Source organism: Podarcis gaigeae (assembly GCF_964106915.1).
Source record: "Podarcis gaigeae genome assembly, chromosome: 13".
NCBI classification, from domain to species: Eukaryota; Metazoa; Chordata; class Lepidosauria; order Squamata; family Lacertidae; genus Podarcis; species Podarcis gaigeae.
Genome location: NC_139689.1, coordinates 21,589,162 through 21,610,294, shown reverse-complemented (window position 1 = coordinate 21,610,294; position 21,133 = coordinate 21,589,162). Strand labels below are relative to the sequence as shown.

The window sequence follows — 21,133 nt, the reverse complement described above, 5'->3', positions numbered from 1 at the left end:
CAAGTCTCCAGGGCCAGATGAACTGCATCCAAGAGTATTAAAAGAACTGGCAGATGTGATCTCAGAACCACTGGCAGTCATCTTTGAGAATTCCTGGAGAACAGGCGAAGTCCCGGCAGACTGGAGGAGGGCAAATGTTGTCCCTATTTTCAAAAAGGGGAAAAGAGGACCCAAATAATTACCACCCAGTCAGTCTGACATCAAGAACAGGGAAGATTCTGGAGCAGATCATTAAGCAAACAGTCTGTGAGCACCTAGAAAGGAATGCTGTGATCACCAATAGTCAGCATGGATTTCTGAAAAATAAGTCATGTCAGACTAACCTGATCTCGTTTTTTGACAGAATTACAACCCTGGTAGATGAAGGGAATGCAGTGGATGTAACCTACCTTGATTTCAGCAAGGCATTTGACAAGGTGCCCCATGATATTCTTGTAAAGAAGCTGGTAAAATGCGGTCTTGACTATGCTACCACTCAGTGGATTTGTAACTGGCTGACTGACCGAACCCAAAGGGTGCTCATCAATGGTTCCTCTTCATCCTGGAGAAGAGTGACTAGTGGGGTGCCACAGGGTTCTGTCTTGGGCCCGGTCTTATTCAACATCTTTATCAACGACTTGGATGACGGACTCAAGGGCATCCTGATCAAATTTGCAGATGACACCAAACTGGGAGGGGTGGCTAACACCCCAGAGGACAGGATCACACTTCAAAACGACCTTGACAGATTAGAGAACTGGGCCAAAACAAACAAGATGAATTTTAACAGGGAGAAATGTCAAGTATTGCACTTGGGCAAAGAAAATGAGAGGCACAAATACAAGATGGGTGACACCTGGCTTGAGAGCAGTACATGTGAAAAGGATCTAGGAGTCTTGGTTGACCACAAACTTGACATGAGCCAACAGTGTGACGGGGCAGCTAAAAAAACCAATGCAATTCTGTGCTGCATCAATAGGAGTATAGCATCTAGATCAAGGGAAGTAATAGTGCCACTGTATTCTGCTCTGGTCAGACCTCACCTGGAGTACTGTGTCCAGTTCTGGGCACCGCAGTTCAAGAAGGACACTGACAAACTGGAACGTGTCCAGAGGAGGGCAACCAAAATGGTCAAAGGCCTGGAAACGATGCCTTATGAGGAACGGTTAAGGGAGCTGGGCATGTTTAGCCTGGAGAAGAGGAGGTTAAGGGGTGATAAAAGGATGTCACATAGAGGAGGGAGAAAGGTTGTTTTCTGCTGCTCCAGAGAAGCGGACACAGAGCAATGGATCCAAACTACAAGAAAGAAAATTCCACCTAAACATTAGGAAGAACTTCCTGACAGTAAGAGCTGTTCGACAGTGGAATTTGCTGCCAAGGAGTGTGGTGGAGTCTCCTTCTTTGGAGGTCTTTAAGCAGAGGCTTGACAACCATATGTCAGGAGTGCTCTGATGGTGTTTCCTGCTTGGCAGGGGGTTGGACTCGATGGCCCTTGTGGTCTCTTCCAACTCTATGATTCTATGATTCTAGGTTACAGACTCCGCTAACCCAGAAATAGTACCTCAGGTTAAGAACTTTGCTTCAGGATGAGAACAGAAATCACGTGGCGGCGGCGCGGCAGCTGTGGGAGGCTCCATTAGTTAAAGTGGTACCTCAGGTTAAGAACAGTTTCAGGTTAAGAAAAGACCTCCGGAACGAATTAAGTTCTTAACCTGAGGTACCACTCTATTGTTTTAAAACATGTTCCTAGCTTTTGGGACCAACATGCAAAAACAAAACAAAAGAAGAGGAGGGGGGAATGATATCCAACATTATTCCCACTCAGACCCATTGAAGTCACTGTACATAAGTTGCTTAAATCGACTGGTTTGTTTTCAAAGTAGGGTTGGATATCACCCATCATTTGCACTATGAAATTCTAACAAAATACTTAAAAGCTTTGCATAAAATCAACAAGACAGGCAGCAGCCGTGGGCTGCTGGTTGTTCTTGGTGGCCCAGCCATGCCTGTATCCTTTTGTGATGCAGAGCACTAATACAAAGTGAAAACCTCCACCTCGATGATCCCCCTCCGCCAGTGTCTCCTGGGCTACGGGTTTAAAGAAGCTCCCTTCTATCTACAAAAGCTTGTGGGTAACACTCAGTCACAATGCACCACCAAAAACCAAAACCCAACACACTGCATCTGATATAGAGTGTGTGGGTGTGTGTGCATGTGTAAACAACATATCCTAGACCAGTGTTTCCCAACCTTGTGCCTCCAGATGTTTTTGGCCTACAACTCCCATCATCCCTGACCACTGGTCTTGCTAGCTAGGGATGATGGGAGTTGTAGGCCAAAAACATCTGGAGGCACAAGGTTGGGAAACACTGTCCTAGACCAACAGTGGGGAATCTCTGGCCCTCCAGATGCTGCTAAACTGCAACATCCATCAGCCCTAGAAAGCATAGCCAATGGCCATGGATGATGGGGACATTTGGCAGGCTAAAAGTTCCCTACAGCTGCCCTAGTCTTCCATTTGACTGTGGGAAAGGGTTTAGCCCCAAAGGGTTGTATACATTTCTCTGGGTTCAGAAAGGCCATTTCTGGCAAGAGTGGCTCCCAATTCACCTTTGGCCACTGTTTGTCATCGGCCACTTAACACATTAAATTTGTCTTGGGTTTTCTTGCCAGACAACCAACAATCAATCAATCAATCAATCAATCAATCAATCACAGGCCCTTGTAATTAGCACAGCTGTGATCTAGACCAGTGTTTCCCAACCTTGGGCCTCCGGCTGTTTTCGAACTACAATTCCCATCATCCCTGACCACTGGGTCTTGCTAGCTAGGGATGATGGGAGTTGTAGTCCAAAAACAGCTAGAGGCCAAAAGTTGGGAAACACTGATCTAGACTATGCTGCCACCATACAGGCCTGCTGAATGTGGTAGTGGGTGCAGAATCAAGCAGATGGAGTGGTCCACCTCTTACCTCCACCCCCATAGTCACCCTCTGCCCTGAGCTACAGCTTTCAAGAATCAGCCTCCTAGCTATTCAACCTCGTAGGTAACTTTTAACTACACGAAAAAAAAAAACCCTCAGCTTCTTGCTTTTTTATTCTCCGACTCACTTTAATCTTTCACATCATTTCATTTGCGTAGGGAGCTAGTGGAGGCCCAGCAGCCAGAAGACGCTTTTTTAATAAACTGGCCTTTGGTGCCACAACCTCACTGAGCACCCTCTGTTTAAGTCAGCACCATCTCAGTCCCACCACCTCCGCTTCCAGCTGCAATATGACCTACCTTATGGTCTCTTTGAAGCCTGGTCTACATAGACAGCTAATGACACCACACCACTTCTGACTACGGGTGGTTGTTGCCATTGTTGAATGCTTCCACAACCCCCCACCCCAAGGCACATAACAAACCCAAGCATCTTGAGAGAGTTTCAGCTCCTCTGATTTCTTGTTGTGCTAACTTTCTACCTGCTGTTTCTTTGCTTCTGTTTTTTAAACAACAATCCCAGAGAGGATTAGAAAATTGTGTCCTTAATTTGCAGCCTGAAGTGGTTCTACCACAGGCATAGGCAAACTAGGCTCTCCAGATGTTTTGAGACTACAGTTCCCATCATCCCTGACCACTGGTCCTGTTAGCTAGGGATGATGGGAGTTGTAGTCCCAAAACATCTGGAGGGCCGAGTTTGCCTATGCCTGTTCTACCGCTTCATGCTGCCACACGTGCGCAATGTCTGCAAAGCGCTCTGAGCGCACCCAAGAACTATATGAACGTTGCTAAGCATCACTAGATGGGTCACATGTGCTGGATAGGGACAGGGAAGTGGCATCATTTCCTCTTGGTTCCTATTAAGAAAGTTCTACAGGGATCATCCAGAAGGAAAGAGATTCTCCTCCTGCCCCACTTTTTCCTTTTTAAGGTCCAGTGTGTAGTGTATGGGGAGGATTATTGTGTGTTTGTTTCAAATCATTTTTTTCTTCTAAAAGGTAAAATGACATTTCCTTTATTTTCATACAAACTCTCCCCCCCAAAAAAAATTTACTCAAAAAAAAAGACAAAAAAGACACAGATGAACAAACAGTACCTCAGCGCAAATTTTAAGAAAAGAGAGAATTGAAGAGACAGAGAGGGCCTGAGCAGTCCACCTAGTCCACAGTAGAAAAATAAATCTTAAGGAGGGGTGGGGAGGGGTGCAGCAGGAACAAGAGGAGGGGACAGTACCTGTGAAAGGTGTATATTCATAACATTTTAAAATTTTACCTGGGGAGGTGTAGGCTTTATAATGCGTGGCCAGTCCCCAAGCCGGGGTGGGTGGGGCGAGGGGGAAGAAGAAGGAGAGAGACGAAAGAATATAAATATATTTCCAACCAGGGAAGAGGGAGCTGGCCTCCCCCTCCCCATCGCCCCAAAAGAGGAGATGGGGAGGGGGAGGACGTTACATTCAGAGACTCCATACATTCAGCAAAGAAGGGCAGGGGTGCAAAAGACTGTGTCTGGAGTCAGAAGGGCAGACCACCCCGCTCCCACCCACCGCTCCATGTAGTGTTTACAGTGAGCTATTACTCCTGCCCAACTGCAGAGATTTGGGCACAGGGGCGGGAGGAGGAGGAAGAGGAAGGGAAGAGGAGGAAGAGCAGGCCCGTTTCCTTAGTACCCAAGGCGGGGCTAGAAGTAGTGCGTACCAATCTGTCGCAAGCTGGGATCACGAAACCAGGAGGAGGGTCTCGTACCTATGTTTTTGGGGCAAGCGGAAGTGGGGTTTGCTCCATACCCAGGGAATGGAACGGTGGGGTGGGGGAGAATGGGACGGTGGGGGCAAGGCCAGTCCTCACCCTCCCCCAAGGTTACGCAGGGAAGCATAGAAGTCTTTTGGGTATTCAAACCCATCTCGCACCCGTGGGCCAAGGCCAGGTCTGCCCCTGGCAATGGACAGCAGAAGGGCTCGCGTCTTTCTCTGGCTCATATTCACGGGGCTCAGACAAACGAGTACTGGTTGTTCACAGCCCGGGCTCGTCCTTCTGATTCCTCCGGGAGGGGAAGGGATCCTCCTCCTCCTCCTCCTCTTGTGGCCGCTGCCTCGTCCACCTCTGGCTCCACCATCCGGCCCTCCTCCTCCGCCTGCCCCTCAGACTCTGGCAATCCACGGTCAGGGGGAGCGAGAGGCGGCCGAGCTGGGGGGAGCGGAGGCGGCGGCAGGCTACGAGAGGTGTTCGGTTCTGCGGAGAGAAGAGAAAAGAGACAGACAGACAGACAAAGAGAAACAAGAGGGCCCGGGGTTAAGACAAAATCTGGGATGGCAGACACAGAGATGTATCTGAGCCCTCCGCCCGCCCCCCCCCCCCGTCCAGTCCAGAGCAAGGGGCTCCCACCCCAACGAGGTTTTTCTAAAAGCCGAGCAACTCCTGTGTTGTCTACATCCAGCAGCTAGAGCACTTTGTGCACAATCTTCTGGGCGATGCTTGGGAAAGGGTGACAGCACACACCAGAACTTAGATGGCACTGCTGCATTGGATGTGGCTTAGAGCAGCCCTTGCTAACCTGGTGCAGATCTCACTACCGCTGTCTACTCGACATGCTGGCTGGGAGCTGGGAATCCAACCCCATCTGGAGGAAGCCACATTGCGGGGAAACTGCGACTTAGGGAAATTGCCTTCTGTTACATGCACAGTAGTAGTGGCCTGATGAAATCACACAGGGACAACTGCTGGGCAGCTGTGTGGGGATGAGGCAGGCTGGCATGACTTGGTGCTGTGCATACTCTTTGCATTAAAAAACAGTAATATCCAAACTCTGCCCTGCACCAAGAAAGCCAATTCGCAGGGCTGCCAAAAGTTGTCCAAAATTACACAGTGGCATTCATTTGTTTATTTTCTGTAACTTACTCTACTTCTACAAAATACTCAGTGCAAAATGTTTATTGTGGTTATGTCTATTCCTTAGTATTTGTAATAACGGTAGCGAAGGTTTTGACCGATTCAAGAAATCTCAGGCAATACTTGTGAATGTTAATTGATTAGAATAGGCATCTATCTGCCCACCTCAGCCAATGGGTTGCATTCGGCCCCTGAGGCACCTGCTTGCAAGTCCTGGGCTGTGGTGCCAAACACTTGGAGACTACCAAGGTTGGCAAAAGCTGTTCTACATCCTGGCCAATGACTCCTACCAGCTCCTCTGTGCTATTTTCACCAAGCACGGCCCACACATTCATTCTCATCTTCACACCCAGAATGCCATAAAACTTTTTTTTTTAAATTGAGAATCATGCCTTCCAAGATCCCTGTTTCTGCAACCAATGCCAAAGCCTGCTTGTGAGCAGAAATTCATTCTAGCATTTCTCAGAGACAGTATTTGCAGAATCTTTGCAATGAGACCTGTGTGTATGTGTGTGTGTTGAATTCTGAATATCCCATGTGTCTAAGCCTTTTTCTCCTTCTTTCCCTTAGCCCAGGGATGGGGAATCAAGCTGGCTCCCTATCCCTGCCTTAGACCTACTTCAGGCTTTACCTGGTCGTGACACAAAACTAGAGGCCTGACAGCTGGCTTCGCTAGAGCATTCTGTTGAGCTGCCAGTGTTATATAATATTGCTTAGCTGAAACTGATTTGGCTTCATTAGGAATTTCAAAAAGAGAGAGAGAGAGAGAGAGAAGTGTGTGATGGCTTCCTCTTTCTCCTCCACAAAACTAACAATGGATTTGGCTGAATTGCCAGCATAGCGATCTTTTTTAAAAAATAAAATAAAATTCTTATGCTATGTAGGCAGACACCTTCTCAATTCTGTAGGCTCTTTTTAACTGCGCCAGACAGAATTAAGGCTGCATTTCCTTAGCCCTAAATTTTCCTAATGGCACATGCCTTTACTCTAAAGTGAGTTTGGGGGACATCGAATTCAGAATCCTAGCAGCCACATCTGGTTGCTGAGAAAGTTGGGGGGGGGGGGATGAGCAGCAGAACAGAAAGCAATACTATGTCCTACCGGGGCCTTGTTATTAACTGTTTGCTGTCGTTATGTTAAATAACAAATTGGGCTATTTGGCAAAGCACTGCTGTACCAGTGGCGTAGCGCGGGGGTGCAGGGGGGGCCGGCCGCACCGGGCACAACATCTGGGGTTAGGGTTAGGGGGCGCAAATCCACGGGATAGGGGGCGCAAATCCATGGGTTAGGGGGCGCAAATTACTTGCCTTGCTCCGGGTGCTGACAACCCACGCTACGCCACTGGCTGTATCCAACACAATCAAGATTGCACAGGGGATACCATAAGCTTAGTTGCAAACTAGGGCTTGTAAGGGATCACAGAGAAGCTCTGTATGTTACAGGACAAGCTGCCAGAAAGACGAGGTTGGCAGCACATCCTGTAACATTTGAAGCTCCACATGGTCACCACGGCTAAAGCCCATCTCCAGGGAAGGAATGTAAGAAGCTGATTTTTACAAGGCAGGCAATTGGTCCATCTCCCTCAGCGTTGCTACAAAAACTAGCAGCAGGGCTTCAGGCAGAAATCTCCCCCCCCCCCCCCGGCTCTACCTGGAGATGCCAGGAGGAGCCTCTTCCCTCTGAAATCTCCCCCCTACCTGGTGTCACAGACACAGTGGATGGTTATGGGCATCGCACATCTGCATGACCCGTGGATAGCGATGGGCTATGGCGTGGGGGCTGTGACACACACACACGCTCGCAACTCTCTGCCTTCCTCCCGTGGTAGCTATGGCACACTTACACGCAGTCACCCGCAGAGGCGGCAGCAAGGATGGAGATGAGGTTGGGGGGCGAGTCGGGGTCCCCACTGAACCCAGACACCGGCGCTCGGCTCCCAGCCCGGTCCCGGCCTGTGACAGAGATGCCCACATCAGAAATAGGGATTGGGGGTGGGGTAAGAGAGGGAGAGCGGTGGACATGAAGGGGGTGGGGTGTCATCGCCCCTGCGCGGTGTGGAGCAGAAGACTCGGGGCGGGGAATCTGGGGGAGGGGGAAACGTGCCTGGAGCCACAATGGGAGGAGATGGGTGGGAGATGGAGCATGGCATGGATTGGCAACGGTGTCAATGGCCTTCCTAGCCCGGGGCTCTGGCTACGCTCACCGTGCAGCCTCTGCGAAGCAACCACGTAGCTGACGAGCGTCACGTCGCTGGAGCCGCCCGACTCGAGGGGGATAGGGTGGACCCGGAAGTGCTCCAGCATGTCAAAGATGGTCTGGAACCAGAGGTGCTGAACCCGGCATTGCCCGTCTTCGTTAAGGGAGAGGCGCAGGTGCTGGTGGCGAGATAAGGAGGCCTGGAGAGAGGTCCCGTCAAGGGCCTGATCCTCTCCCACCCTGTCTCTCAACTGGCACCATCTTTCTTTTTCTTACCGTAGATTCCGGCGTATAAGATGGCTTTTTAACCCCGGAAAAGAGGTTAAAAAGCCGGGGGTCGTCTTATAGGCCAGGTATGGGTGGCACGGAGCAGAGCCCGTTCCTCCCCCCCCCCCCCGCGGCTCTGAAACAGCAGCAGTGGGCAGCGGGCGGCAGGCGGCAAGCTCTGCTCCGGGCGGCTTTCTCCCGGCACGGAGCTGCCCAGCGTATTAGGAGACTGGGCTTATAAGACGAACCCCCAAATTGCAGCTGCCAATTTGGGGGGTCGTCTAATACACCCAGTCGCCTAATACGCCGGAATCTACGGTAATTGCATTCACACCCCACCTTTCCCTCCCAAGGAACTCAAGGCGTTATATGTGGCTCTCCTCTGCCGAATTACAGCCTAAAAACAAGGCTGAGGAGGTCTGGCCGAAGGTCACTCAATGAGCTGCATGGCTAAGTGGGGGCTAGTACCCTCGTCTGCAGGGTCCTAGTCCCAAACACTGACCCACTGCACCACGCTGGCTTGCCCAGATACCCACGCATGTGCGCTCACCTTCGCCTTCCCCTGAAAGTTAAAGGTCAGGACGTATTCCCCGCGCCGCGTCTCGCTCTGCCGCACTAAGAAAACGCCGTGGCTGCTGGCTCCCCCCGCCAACACCAGCTGGGCCGCTTTGAGGCGGGACAGGGTGCCGTGGAACCAGGGGTACTCGGAAAGAGGGTGCTCTGTGTCGCCAAGGCTTCCCCCGCCTGGGTCGGGCTCCCCTTGGAAAAGGAAGGAACCTGGAGCAGGGAGAGAGGCGAGAGCCATCTGCCAAAGCCTGAATTCTGAAGTCTCTCTCACAGATTTCACTCTTGAGCCCGTCAGACCCCCACACCCCCATTCTCTCAGAATGGAGAGAGAGAGAACTCCACTCCACTCCAAGGCATTACCTGTGGTGTCCGGGGTTTCAGGGAAGGTCGTGTGGAGGAGCCCCATGGGGAACGGCCCTTCGTCAATTGGCACTCGAGGTGGCAGCTCGGGAGGCAGCAGCTCCATTGAGTCAAAGTGGGAGGCAGCAATGGAGACGGAGCTGGGGGACATGGAGGCGGAGGGGCGATCCATCAGTCCGCCATAGGCACCTGGGGAGGGGAGGGGATGGACAAACAGGCCAGGTCACAAGCAGCACACTAAGGCAGCTTCAAAAAACATTGTGCAATTCCCGAGGTTATCATGGACTGAATGTCTTAAATAGCCTTTTCATATGTAAGCGGCAAATGGAAAATTGGAAGCCCTTTTCATTTTTATTTATTATTTCTTTTCCATCTTTCTCTCTCTTTTCTTTTTCTTCTTTCTCTCTATTTTCTTCTTCCTGCTTATTTTCTGTGTCTCAACACCGAAAAAATATTGTGCGATTCCTTGTCAAGGCTACATTTTGTCCACTATATATACAGCAATAGAAAGCATAGTTCCTGCCTCTCCAAATTTTGATTTTTAAAAATCTGAAGTATTAAAACTGGCCTTTCCTTCCAACAGTAGAGTAACAGCTTTATGGCTGATGCTGTGTATGTTGTTTTAACGTATAATTAAGCAACCAATAGGTGACTAAATTGAGAGAGAATATGGTTGGGCACTCTCCCAAACCTCTATCTCTAGGAACAGAATCAACCAGTTACAGATCACAGACCATATTTTTTTAAAAAAGAACAAAATAAAATACATTTAAGCTCCACAGAAAAGTGAAATACATTTAAAATGCCATGTAACTGTATACAAGATTTCCTAAAGCAACTAAAAACGAAAGACTAACAAAAATTAATAAAACAGTGATGACATGTCATGTATACTGCAGAGTGTCATTATTTAAGAGACAAAGCCAGTAGAAATGTTTGTTCTATAAAGTTTTTTATTATTCTATAATAAAGTTATTTATTTCATTTATTACATCTTCACCCCATCCTTTCTCTCAAGGAGCTTGCAATAGCATACAGAGTTTGTGTGCATTCCTGTTTCGAACTCGGCCCCTCTGAAGAAAATACCTCAGGTTGGAAAGCATAGAAAGGTGGCACTACAGCTTTCTCCTCTAAGACTAGACCACACATGGGGAATTTTGTTTTGTTAACCGCCCTGAGATCTTGTGATGAAGGGCAGCACATAAATCCAATAAATCTAATAAAAAACAAAAAACCTGCAGTGCTCTTGATGGTTAGGCTCCAACACCCAATACGGCGAATAGTCAGGGATGATGGGAGTTGTGGTGAAATGACCCCCACAGGGCCACAGGCTCCCCATCCCGGGATCAAACATTAATGCAAAGACAGAATTTTATCATCTTGCTGCAATCGATGGCTTTGCATTTTACCAGAAGGGTAAGGCAGAATGCTGCTTGACTACAGTCATACCTCATGTTACGTTTGCTTCAGGTTGCGTCCCGCGGTGACCCAGAAGTACTGGAAAGGGTTACTTCCGGGTTTCGCCGCTCGCGCATGCGCAGACATGCAAAATGACATCACGCGCATGTGCAGAAGCGGCGAATCTCGACCCGCACACGTGCAGGTTGCATTCTGCTCGTGTTGCGAACAGGCCTCTGGAACGGATCCCGTTTGCCAGTACCAGTGGTACCAGAGGTACCACTGTGCTACTACATCTGCTTAGGTTTAGGAAGAACCATTTCCCTGGCAGTGCTGGATGGAGGGGCCTTGCCAGCCCTACCTGGGACCTTTTGCATACAAAGCATGTGCTCGGCTAACTGAGCTACAGCCCTTCCCCAACGTGGCAGCAGATCGTTTTGCCAAGGGAGTGAAGCTGGGGCTCTGCTGGGGGAGGGAGAGAATGCCACAGACCTTGGCTGAGCTGATCGCTGCTCTCACTCGGCACCATGGGAAGCTCACGGCTGGGCATGCTCTCCGAGTGGTTCATACACGGCTGTTCCAGGCTGTCAGTGCTCTCTCTGTGGAGACAAGTGCCATTAGCCAAAACCAAACATCTGTGTCCGAGGCCAATATACTCCCCAGTATCAGATACAGGGGGGCATTATCACACTCATGCTGGGCTCCTACTGGAAACAGAAACACTGGACATGCTAGAGCTTTGGTCTGGCTGCTTGCTTCAGAGAGGGGGGAACCTGTGCAACGCCCTCCAGAGGTTGCTAGTCTACAGCTAAGCGGTAAACCCTACACAAATCTGGAGTGGAGTCCCTAAGGCAGCTGGGTGGTGCCTTGTACGCCTCCTCCCAGCAGCTCCTGCAGCCAAGCTGGGGCCAAACATATTGATCTGTTTTCCTTTGGGCCACATCAGATCAGGCTAAGATTGGGGGTCTTGTCTCAGGGCAGTCCAGGACTGCCTTACACACTGCCTAGGCTCGCCCCCCCCCCCCAGAGGTCTCTTTGGTGCCACTAACACCAAAGCGGAGGCACACTCCATTGTCTCTTGAGACAGATGGATGCCAACAGCTCCCACCAGCCCTGACCATTGGGCCTTGCTGGCTGTGGCCAATATGGGAGTTGCAGTTCAACAACATCTGGTGGACCAAAAGTTCCCCAATCCCTGGTTTATGCTTTTAGTGTGGGCAAAGATTGCAAGGCATGCCTAGCTGACCTTTCCCATTCTCGTCTGCCTAAAGGCTCTCGTGTAAAGTATGAAGCTGTCCTATCTGTCAATCTATCTCAGACCACAGGTCCACATAGCCCAGGATTGCCTTCTTTGAGAAGCAGCAGTTCTTCCAGATTTTCAGGGAAAGGAAGCAAGCAAGGCTTTTCTTAGCCTTGCTACCTGGGATCCCTTTAACTGCTAAGGATGCTACCTTTCGCAGGCCCAGCAAGTGCTCTGCCGCTGAGCTCTGGCCCTCTCCCACAGCCTGGCGCAACTCACCCGAGGCCCATGCATTCCTGAATGTCAGCCAACCAGGAGCGCATCTGCAGAGAGTCAACCGTCTCAAGGATGTACTCCAAGGAGCTTGACAGCTGTGAAGTAGAGTGGGAAGGGAACAGCCATAGACACATTATGCTTTTGGGGGGGGCTCATTATTCCTAGAACATGCCCCCCCTCCCCTCCGGTGCCTCCAAAAAGCCAAGGGGAAAAAGGAAACATGTCACCATGAGAAATTCAGTAAACTGCTTCCTAACTCTTTTGTGCAAGAATGACAAGAGCTGCTGAAGCCAAATGATGCTCAAGTTAAAAACCTTCTGCAAGAGCTGAGAAGATAGAAAGCATTCTTATACTGAATCAGACACTTGGTATATGTAACTCAGCATTGTCTACACGGACAGTAATAAGAGAATGAAGCCTCCCCTCTGCATGTTTTGGCCCTCAATAGAAACAAGTCAGTTCAGGCAGCAACGGCTGGCAAGGTGTTTAAGGACACCTTTGTCCCATGTTCTTTATCAGCTGCCTTAGCTGCCCCTCTACACCATACTGACTGAACCCCCCCCCCCATTTGTTGTGCTTTTACCATGCAAAAAAAAAAAAAAAGAAATCACAAAGCACCCACATACCCTTCTTGCTCTCAAAGCACACAGATGTCATGGTCGGCCTCCAGGCATATGAAAGCAAACCAAGCATATGACAAAGCATATGAGATCAAACCAAGAGAAAAAAAAGGTCGGGGAATTGTCATGAGTCTGCTCAGGAACAGCAGCTCCTGCCAAAGCTAATGAGGTCCTGCTAGAGAGGGACCAGGCAGCTGCAGATCCCACCAGAAGTGAGAAGCAAGGAGGAAAGTAGGCAACGGCAGAATGCACACTCCAGCCAGTCTGCCTTGCAGAAGTGGGGGAACTATTCAAGCCCAGGGGCTGCACTACCATATGGGCAGCTTTGGGGGCCGCATGTCAGAGATTAGAGACACCAGACAGACAAAAACTGGGTGGGCAATGGATACAGCTCCTTGCTTTAGTTAGGAGGCTACCTTCCAGCCTGCAGGGGAGAGTCCCAGGGACCAGACAGAGGGCTGCACCTGGACCTTGGGCCTGAGGTTCCCCACCTGTATTAGCTGCTGGTGGGAGGGACTTCCTCTGGGAAGGTAGCCCAGGCAGAGAATGAGGACACATCCTCTCACTGAAAAGTGTTAATATTATTATAAGCAAATATGCAAATCAGCTCAAAGGCACATAAGCATTATGGCTCCAATTATCACAGAATACATTTAAGGTTTAGGGTTGTTTTTTGGTACCTACTTGAATAACTTTTTTTAAAAAAAACCAGGCTCACAAAATGAAGCCACTAACTTTCTGCCCCTATGCAACCTTTTTCTTCTCCTCACCTTGAGCACAAAGGTGTTCTCTTTGTCTGGCATTTCCAAGGGGGTTGTTGTCCGCACGTCCACTACGCAAGAGCAGGCGATGCTGACCCGCGGCTTGGATGCCTAGGGGTTAAGTTAGGGAGAGCCACAGTTACGCCGATGCCCCTCAGCGCTGGGAATCTTGGCGTGGGGTAATCCTTTGGCTCTCCCCGCCCGGGATTTCTTCCCCCCGCCCTGATGCAGCGACCCATGGCTCACCTTTGGTGGGATGTAGAACTCCAAGAGGTAACCCTCCCCCTCCCCCTTCCCCGCTTTGCGCAGGAGAAGGCGGCATTTCTGCCAGCGCGTCCGGCTGCCCCCGCCTGCCCCGTCGTCGGCCACAATGTAGTTCAGCAGGCCCTCGCGCCGCACGCTGGCCAGTTCTACGCGGAGGGTGGCTGGGGAGGCTTTGTTGAGCCGCAGGCGTTCGAAGCGGTGAGTCCAGCGCTCGGAGTCGCCACCCCCTGAAGAGTTGGAATTGCTGTTGGCGCCGGTGGTCGCCCCGTCCGCGCTGCCAGGGGGCGACTCGGTCGAGGTCTTCCACTGCAGGATGCCCCGGACGCTGCCCCGTACACTGCGGCTCACGTTGCGCAGGGAGAAGCGCTTCTTCAGCTTTGGTTTGGTGGCCGTCACGGCTGTTGCGGTGGAAACGTCTTCGGAGCTACGGGACTGGCTGCTGGAGAGGCCAGAGGGCGGCCCCAGGGGAGGCTCCACAGGGGAGGCCACGGAGGAGTCGCTGCACGTCTCAGAGAGGTCACGCGCGGAGGAGCAGCCGGTGAAGGGGGCGATGTCGCACCGGGGCGGCGAGTCGCTGGCATAGGCCCGGCTCACCTCCGCCTCAAAGTGTTCCAGGAAGTGCTCGGCAAAGCGGCGAGAGAAGGCAGCTTCAGCTCCTGGCGTGGCAAACTGGGGGTTCTCACCCAGGAAGGCCCGAAAGCGGCGGGCAAAGTCCACCGCGGCAGCGCGAGCGTGTGCCTCGCAGAATTCCCGCCAACCCGGAGAGGGAAGAGAGGCGGGTTCCCCCACCATCCCTCCCCCGGTTGGCGACAGGGGCACTGCGCTCCCGTTCATGACTGCCCGGGTGGGGCCGGGTAACAACAAACCCAGCGCCAGGACTGGGCCGCTGTTGGAACTAGTGGCATTGTGACCTGCAGAAGGAGAAACGGAGAGACCGTTATGGAAATAGGAGGAACAAACAACCTCGCGGGGTTACTACTGTTGTTCTGGATGCAGGGAAGAAAAAAAGGGGACTTTGGGGGAGAATACAGCCACTCACAAGGAGGAATGAGTAAGAGCTCAATAACACTGTTAAGGACCTGAGTAACTTACCCAAGCGGTAAGATGCAACTTTATAGGTAACATCTCAAGTCACATAACAGAAGACTCTCACAAAGAAGGCAACCCTAACTCTAAATGCACAAGACTGCTTTGGAATTAAAGAAGGGAGAATCATGGCATTACAGAGGCAGCCAAGATGCAGTCGAGCAAATATAATTAGAAAACAATGGAAACTATTGGAGGTGCCAAATCTGGAGCTGAGTGCTTGGTTCTTGTCTTTAGGTAAATTACAAACCAATGCTTTCCTGAAGATTCAATGTTAAGCTCTGAATTAAGCATCTAACCCCTCTGAAGACAGAGAGCAGTTCACCTTTTTTCAGGGACAGAATTAGATCTCAGGGCGAATCTCTAATTCATAGACAGAATTAGATCTCTATCCCTAAAGTGGCATTCAACAATTATTCAATACAGGAATGAATAATAAGGTTGTGACAGTTTGGTGAATCTCATGACTAGCAAGAATCAACAACATGATTTTGGCCAAATTCTGCTACAGCTCAGTTCTGACAGTGAAGAATGCATGGGTGGGCATAAAGTAGACTGCAGCCCACTTACGGGCTGCTGGCAAACTTCTGGAGGATAAGTTACATCTACTGATTACTGGAATGCTTAGAAAGAATGCTGGACGGAACTTGGTCTAAATTTGCAGAGCACTACTTATGCCTGAAAAGTTCAAGAGTGCCTACTCAGGATCACTGCAAAAACATTGTGAATATTCACTCTAACGTTGGAATTTTACATGCATTTGTGGACCATGGGGATTCCTTTTTTTTAAAAAGAATTGATGGATCATGCAAGACTGAAATTGGATTACCTCTGGAATAAGTGACTGAAGGATACCTTCTACTGAAAATCAGACCAACTGTGCTTACACGGTAAATACCTCCTGCTGAACTACTACAGAATGCTTGTGGGGGAAACTGCTTGATTGAAAACACCTCAGCATGAAAAACCTTCAACCTTTCTACATGGAAGGTGCTTTCAACCTGAGAGTGCACTTTCAGAGACCTAAGGGTGTAACAAGAGGTCTCACCTGCATTCCAATAGGATAATATCACATACACGTATCTGCAAGTTTCAGTAAGCTCATGGTCAAAGTCATACACCTGCATCTATCTACTGTAAGATTTCATGAGTTGAGCCCTGTCCATAGTAGGACTAACTCTCAAAAGTTAAACCCGTCCCTGCTGAGAAGCAAATTGCTTTGCTACAAATAGCAACATCCCACCTTACAGAGGACAGTGAAGCGTAATCTTCCCAGCCCTCAACTGGGAAGAAACCATCCCAAAGCTCCACTTCTTACCATGTTGGAAAAGTTCAAGTGACTTTAGTACCATTTCCAGTACCTGTTATTTTTTCCAATTGCTCTTCCCTGCAGCTGCATCTGATATTTAAACTGAGGGTAAATGCTATTCAGTTTGCCTATTCCAATATGCTGATTCCTCTGAATGTGAAATTCCATGAATGCAAGGCACTGAAAATGGAGAAAGGATAGCATCACGTGAAAAACTGGGTGCAAGCTTCAGGGAAGTCCTCTGTGGAAAACCTCTTAAACCTCAGAATTGGAAATGGCCGTTTCTCAGGAGCAGGATGTCACATGGGGACTCGGGAAAAGGATGGAAAGAAACAGTCCAGCACAGCAAATACTTCTCTGAGGGACAGAACTTTTAGTCTTGGCAGCCTGGGGAACTTTTAGAGCTGCAGGGAATTGGACGGGAGACCTTCGGAATGACAACTGCCTACTCTACCACTAACGGACCATTCCCTAACTAAGGGATTGGTGGCGAGAAGAAGAGTGGACGCTACTACTTACTGAAGGCACGGAGCTGGCCACCCAGAGCTGAGTGCAAAGAGCACATTTCCCTCCCATACACACGTGCACCGAATTAGGGAAGGGAAGGTGGGGGGCACCTCCTCATGCCTCTCTAAGCCGACCAGCCTCCTACGTCTCAGAGCTCTTTCGTGCTTTTTCAGCATCCCGCAAAGCTGGCTGCTCTGCGCGAGGCAGCTTCACTCTTCCCCGAAGGGAAGAGGCACAACCTGGCAAGACTGTCGAGGGTTGTGGGGAGTCATGCAGGGCGATCCGATGCCCGCTTCGCCCTCGGAGGCAGGCCCCGGCCAGTCCGGCGGGCCCCGGCTCCCCAACGAGCGGGCCAGGGCGCGCAGCCTAATGAAGGCACGGAGCCCCGTCAGGGGCTGGACCTGGCAGCCCCCTCCCTGGGAAGCGGGTGCGCGGGAGCGAGCGGTCCTTCCTCAGAGGGCGGAGGCGGGGCTGCAGATGGGGGGGGGAGGCTCTTCGTGGATGGGGGGCGCGGGGGGGGGGCTCCGCGCGCCTGTCACTTACCATCTCGGCCTCGGATCTCTTCCAGGAGGAAGGGTTTGTCTGTCCCCGTCTTTCTCCCAGTCCACCGCACGTCACTTCCGCCTCCGGGTTCCCTTTCGGTCAGGTGACTTTATTTTCTTCCTTTAATATCCGTCTTCGTCATCCGCTGAGAGGAAGAAGGGGGCGAGGGTTGTTGTTGTTCTAAGCTTCAAGTTACCATAGAGAGGAACGTATGCTTGGCGCTGGAGGGGCCGCGTAAGATGCGCGGAGCGTCAGTTGACGTAGCTGGCCATCTCCTCGTTGGTGCAGGTGTTCAAGTTGTTACCACGGCAACCAGTGACGTAGAGCTACCAGGGGCTCCCGCACCGTTGTAGGGGGAAAAGGGGGGGGCGCTTATTCGGCGTAATATGTCTCTGTCCCGTTGCTGGGGCAACGGCGCAGCAACATCATCCTCCGGAACTCAATGCGCATTTACGTGGAAGTAAGTCCCCCCGCACTCGGTGGGGGCTCCTTCCCATGTAGGTGTGCACAGAATTGCAGCGTTAGTGCACGGCCTCTGAGCAAGTGCAGAGTTCTTTCGCTTTTAAAAAATCCATAAGCAGCCGCACATTTGTAGCTTCGCCATAATCACCGGCCTTTTTATTCAGGGATTGTGATTTCCCACTTCTCTCTCAAATCCACTGAAGCGATTAATTTGTGCTGGACAAAGGTACGGTAGCTGCATTCAAATGGATATTTCAGTGTAAGTTTATCTGCCCAGGCGTTGAAAAAGTCAAGGAAACCAGCCTGAAATCCCTTTGCTACAAGTGTCCTTCATCAGGTCTTTGGAACCTTGCTGGCAGTCTATGAGTTTGCTGGAAGCATGAATGAGGTTGAGTGCTAGCGCTTATATATCCATGCATATCCATGCAGGTTCCAATCGCCAACAAAATCCTTATGATCCACTTCTAAATATCTGAATCCAGCTACCATAACCTCTAAAGCAAGACAAGAGGGCATCCCAAATAGTCCTGGAGCTAAACTGGGAGCTTCTCTGAGGAAGATACCCAGGTGTGGATGAATGCTAGGATAGGGTGCAAAAGCTCCTGAACTTAAGATATAGATACAGTTTGACTGAGAGGCGTCTGCTGTACTTCCCCTTCCACTTGTGGGTAGGAAGAATGCCTCTAAAGGCAATTAGGGTAGTGTCAATTCTTAGCGACTTTTGGTATTCCCAGGGATTTCAGAGAAAATCTATTTTGTAATACTATCCCTATTGAACTATCAAAGGAGGGGAGATGCTAGACTTGCCTACAAACTTGTCCAAATCACATGTTGAGATTAGGGGCATGGCCTCAACCAAAGTTGCTGCACATCAGCTAGGATTGTATACGATGCTCACAAGCAGGCACAACCAGAAAATGCCAGTGTCAGTCAGCCACAAAGAACCTGGGATGTGGAAATGCACCGTATGAGATCACTGATGGAGAAGTTTAGGAGAGCAGGGGGGAACTACTGGAGCTGACATCCTATTAACCATACTGGACTGGAGCAGTTCTGCAAAGGGAAAACCCAGGAGTATTAACTCACACAACTACCGAGCCTGTTATATAGAACAAACAGCACATCTGTCTCATGGTTATAAAGACAAGCAGCAACAGCATAAAAAACAGCACAAAATGCACACACACAAATCTAGAATATAGCAGAAAATGGATACTGGTTTCTAAACAATGTGAGGTCAAGCGACATCAGTTCAAGGGATTTGTGAAGACTAGAAATTGAAGCATGCCATGAATCATGAAAGCCTGTGTGAAACAATGTGATCTGATATTGCCCACACCAACACTTTAGTCTTGCTATTGATTATATAACTAATTTATAGGAGAAAAATGATAATTTGTTGCTGCAAATGTGCAACTGATATGCAAGGAATTCAATCCTATCCTACTTTGTGCTGTATCTTCCCACCTTCATAGTGGGCCAACTTTGGCAGGTGGGTGTGGCTACTCACCTGTCAATCACCTGACATCTGTATGATATCAGGTGATTGACTCCCACCCATTTGTCAAAGTTGGCCTGCTTTGAGGGGGCAGGGGAATAAAATATCTGGCCCACCGGGCCAAAAAGCTTCCCTACTCTTGCTTTAATAGCTTACAATATTTTAAGAACCAGGTCTGGACCTTACGGTGGTGTTTGGTGAGCCCAGAGGCAAAGTAGGCAGAGCAACAAACAATACTGTTACCTTTGTTTGTTAGGCTACTTTGTGCACACTCTCGCACCACCCCCTCTTCCATACAGTCAAGAAAGAAGTATGGCCAGAGTTCAAGGACACATTCCATGCCAGCCAAGCACACGCATGGATGGTGGTGTGAAGCAAGGCCAGTGAGGGGTGTGACTTGGTAAAGGATGTGGACTGCAGAGAGTCATGATGATCAAATCACTCCTGGGTCTGTGGCTTCCCACTCTGGCTTATAGTACAGCTGGCAGCCTCCTGTGGTACAGACTAAACTGATATTTTAAGCTCTTCTGAGGAGACCCTGCTGGTCTCTCTCTCAGCAGTGAATTGTCACTTGGTGACAACACAGAAGCAGGCCTTCTCAGTGGCAGCACCCACCTTCTGGAATACCCTCCCCTCTTGTGAACTAGGAGACAGAGACAGTAATGGCTTTTAAACATCTCTTAAAAACTGGTATGTTTACCCAAGCTTTCCTGGACTCTGACTCTGGTTAATTTTTAATTTTTTGTACACAGTTTGATTTTATCTGCTATGTACAGTTGTGCTTGTATCTCATTTTTGAAAAAATGTGGTGGTGGTTTTAGTTAAACCACTTAATGAGATGTTATTATATTGAGCGGTATAAAAATGTTATTTATAAATAAATGCTTATGCTGGAGTTGAGCACAGCTAGGTGATAGGAACTCAGAACAGGAGCAATCCTGCTTGTAGTGAAGAAACAGTGGGATAATTTTGTTACAGGTCCTCCGCATAAATGTGTGTTACTGCCTATAGCTACGCACATAGCGGGGGCATGGTGACATAATGTGCACATGGCAGAGGGCATGATGACATAGCACGCACACGCTCTTTAGTGTGCATGCGCGGCCAAACAGCACTTTGTGGGTGCCCAGCCCCCTTACTTTAAATGTTGTAGGAGCCAGGGCACCCAGGGACTTGGTGCCTATGATGTAAGTAGCACCTTACACACCCTTCTAGGACCTTCCTTCCACAACCTCTTCATGAGTTGGACTTCACTCATGCATTTATTCTGAACCAGGCTATAGCCTGGGGTGACTAGTTTATAGCCCACTGACTGTTACTGGATAACCACTAGAGATGTATCTGTCGGTTTCGACTTTTTTCCCCTTCATTTTTCTAGTCACTAAGTTCAGTTTGCTATAATTCTTCATGCTTGCATTTTTTGGGGGGGAGGGGGTAGAAAGTCCTCATGAAATGTTGGTAGTATTTGTGTGCATTTCTTCTACTATACACTTTTGTACACAATTTTGGCAAATATGCAGGTTTTTGTAATCATCGTTTTCTAATATGGTGCATTTTTGTTTTTATTTTACATATATGTGCATCAACATGCACACTTTCCCGTAATACATTTCATTTTAAAATTTGGAGAAGGGTGAATTTCAAAGATAGCCACATTTCGATTTGTTTTGGAAATTGTGCACGTTCATATTAAAATGCAAACCAAACCAAATTTCTCTCCCATCCCTAACTACAACTACTATTGTTCCCAAATCTTGCCCATTCATGCAGGGGCTGAGAACTGGCGTGTTGAAGGATACTTTGGGCACTGCTGCCAGTAGCCTTATACACGCTTTTTTGTGGTATGAAAAGGCAAAAGTACATAAAGGTTTCACAAACCATATAATTAGGAAAAAATTGTATAGAATGTAGGATAAATATAAAAACTTATTGG

The 21,133-nt window shown here is 49.4% G+C and overlaps 1 protein-coding gene and 1 long non-coding RNA gene across 5 annotated transcripts; both read right to left on the bottom strand.

Moving 5' to 3' along the window:
- Nucleotides 1-4,049: 4,049 nt before the first annotated feature.
- On the bottom strand, nucleotides 4,050-20,087 carry SH2B1 (SH2B adaptor protein 1). Of its 4 annotated transcripts, XM_083708052.1 has the most exons (11): nucleotides 17,241-20,087; nucleotides 16,243-16,370; nucleotides 13,778-14,706; nucleotides 13,541-13,642; nucleotides 12,154-12,245; nucleotides 11,127-11,233; nucleotides 9,237-9,425; nucleotides 8,860-9,086; nucleotides 8,050-8,221; nucleotides 7,690-7,798; nucleotides 4,050-5,189 (listed from the first exon to the last, which is right to left on the bottom strand). In XM_083708052.1, exons 3-11 carry the CDS (start codon nucleotides 14,627-14,629, stop codon nucleotides 5,171-5,173), a joined length of 1,869 nt encoding a protein of 622 aa, XP_083564178.1. In that variant the 5' UTR covers nucleotides 14,630-14,706; nucleotides 16,243-16,370; nucleotides 17,241-20,087; the 3' UTR covers nucleotides 4,050-5,170. The 4 variants fall into 4 exon arrangements, with proteins under 4 accessions (XP_083564178.1, XP_083564176.1, XP_083564177.1 ...); XM_083708050.1 differs by lacking the exon at nucleotides 7,690-7,798; XM_083708051.1 differs by lacking the exon at nucleotides 16,243-16,370.
- Nucleotides 6,703-7,683, bottom strand: LOC310829519. The gene is made up of 2 exons (XR_014557303.1): nucleotides 7,189-7,683; nucleotides 6,703-7,014 (listed from the first exon to the last, which is right to left on the bottom strand). It is a non-coding gene; the product is annotated as an uncharacterized lncRNA (long non-coding RNA).
- Nucleotides 20,088-21,133: the final 1,046 nt, after the last annotated feature.

Bases quoted from the DNA above. Each gene is read 5' to 3' on its own strand.
- SH2B1 (XM_083708050.1), bottom strand. From the start codon at position 14,629: ATGAACGGGAGCGCAGTGCCCCTGTCGCCAACCGGGGGAGGGATGGTG. The intron at 13,643-13,777 runs GTGAGCCATGGG...CTTAACCCCTAG, and splicing joins AGTTCTACATCCCACCAAAG to GCATCCAAGCCGCGGGTCAG. The intron at 9,087-9,236 runs GTAATGCCTTGG...TCCCTGCTCCAG, and splicing joins TGAAACCCCGGACACCACAG to GTTCCTTCCTTTTCCAAGGG.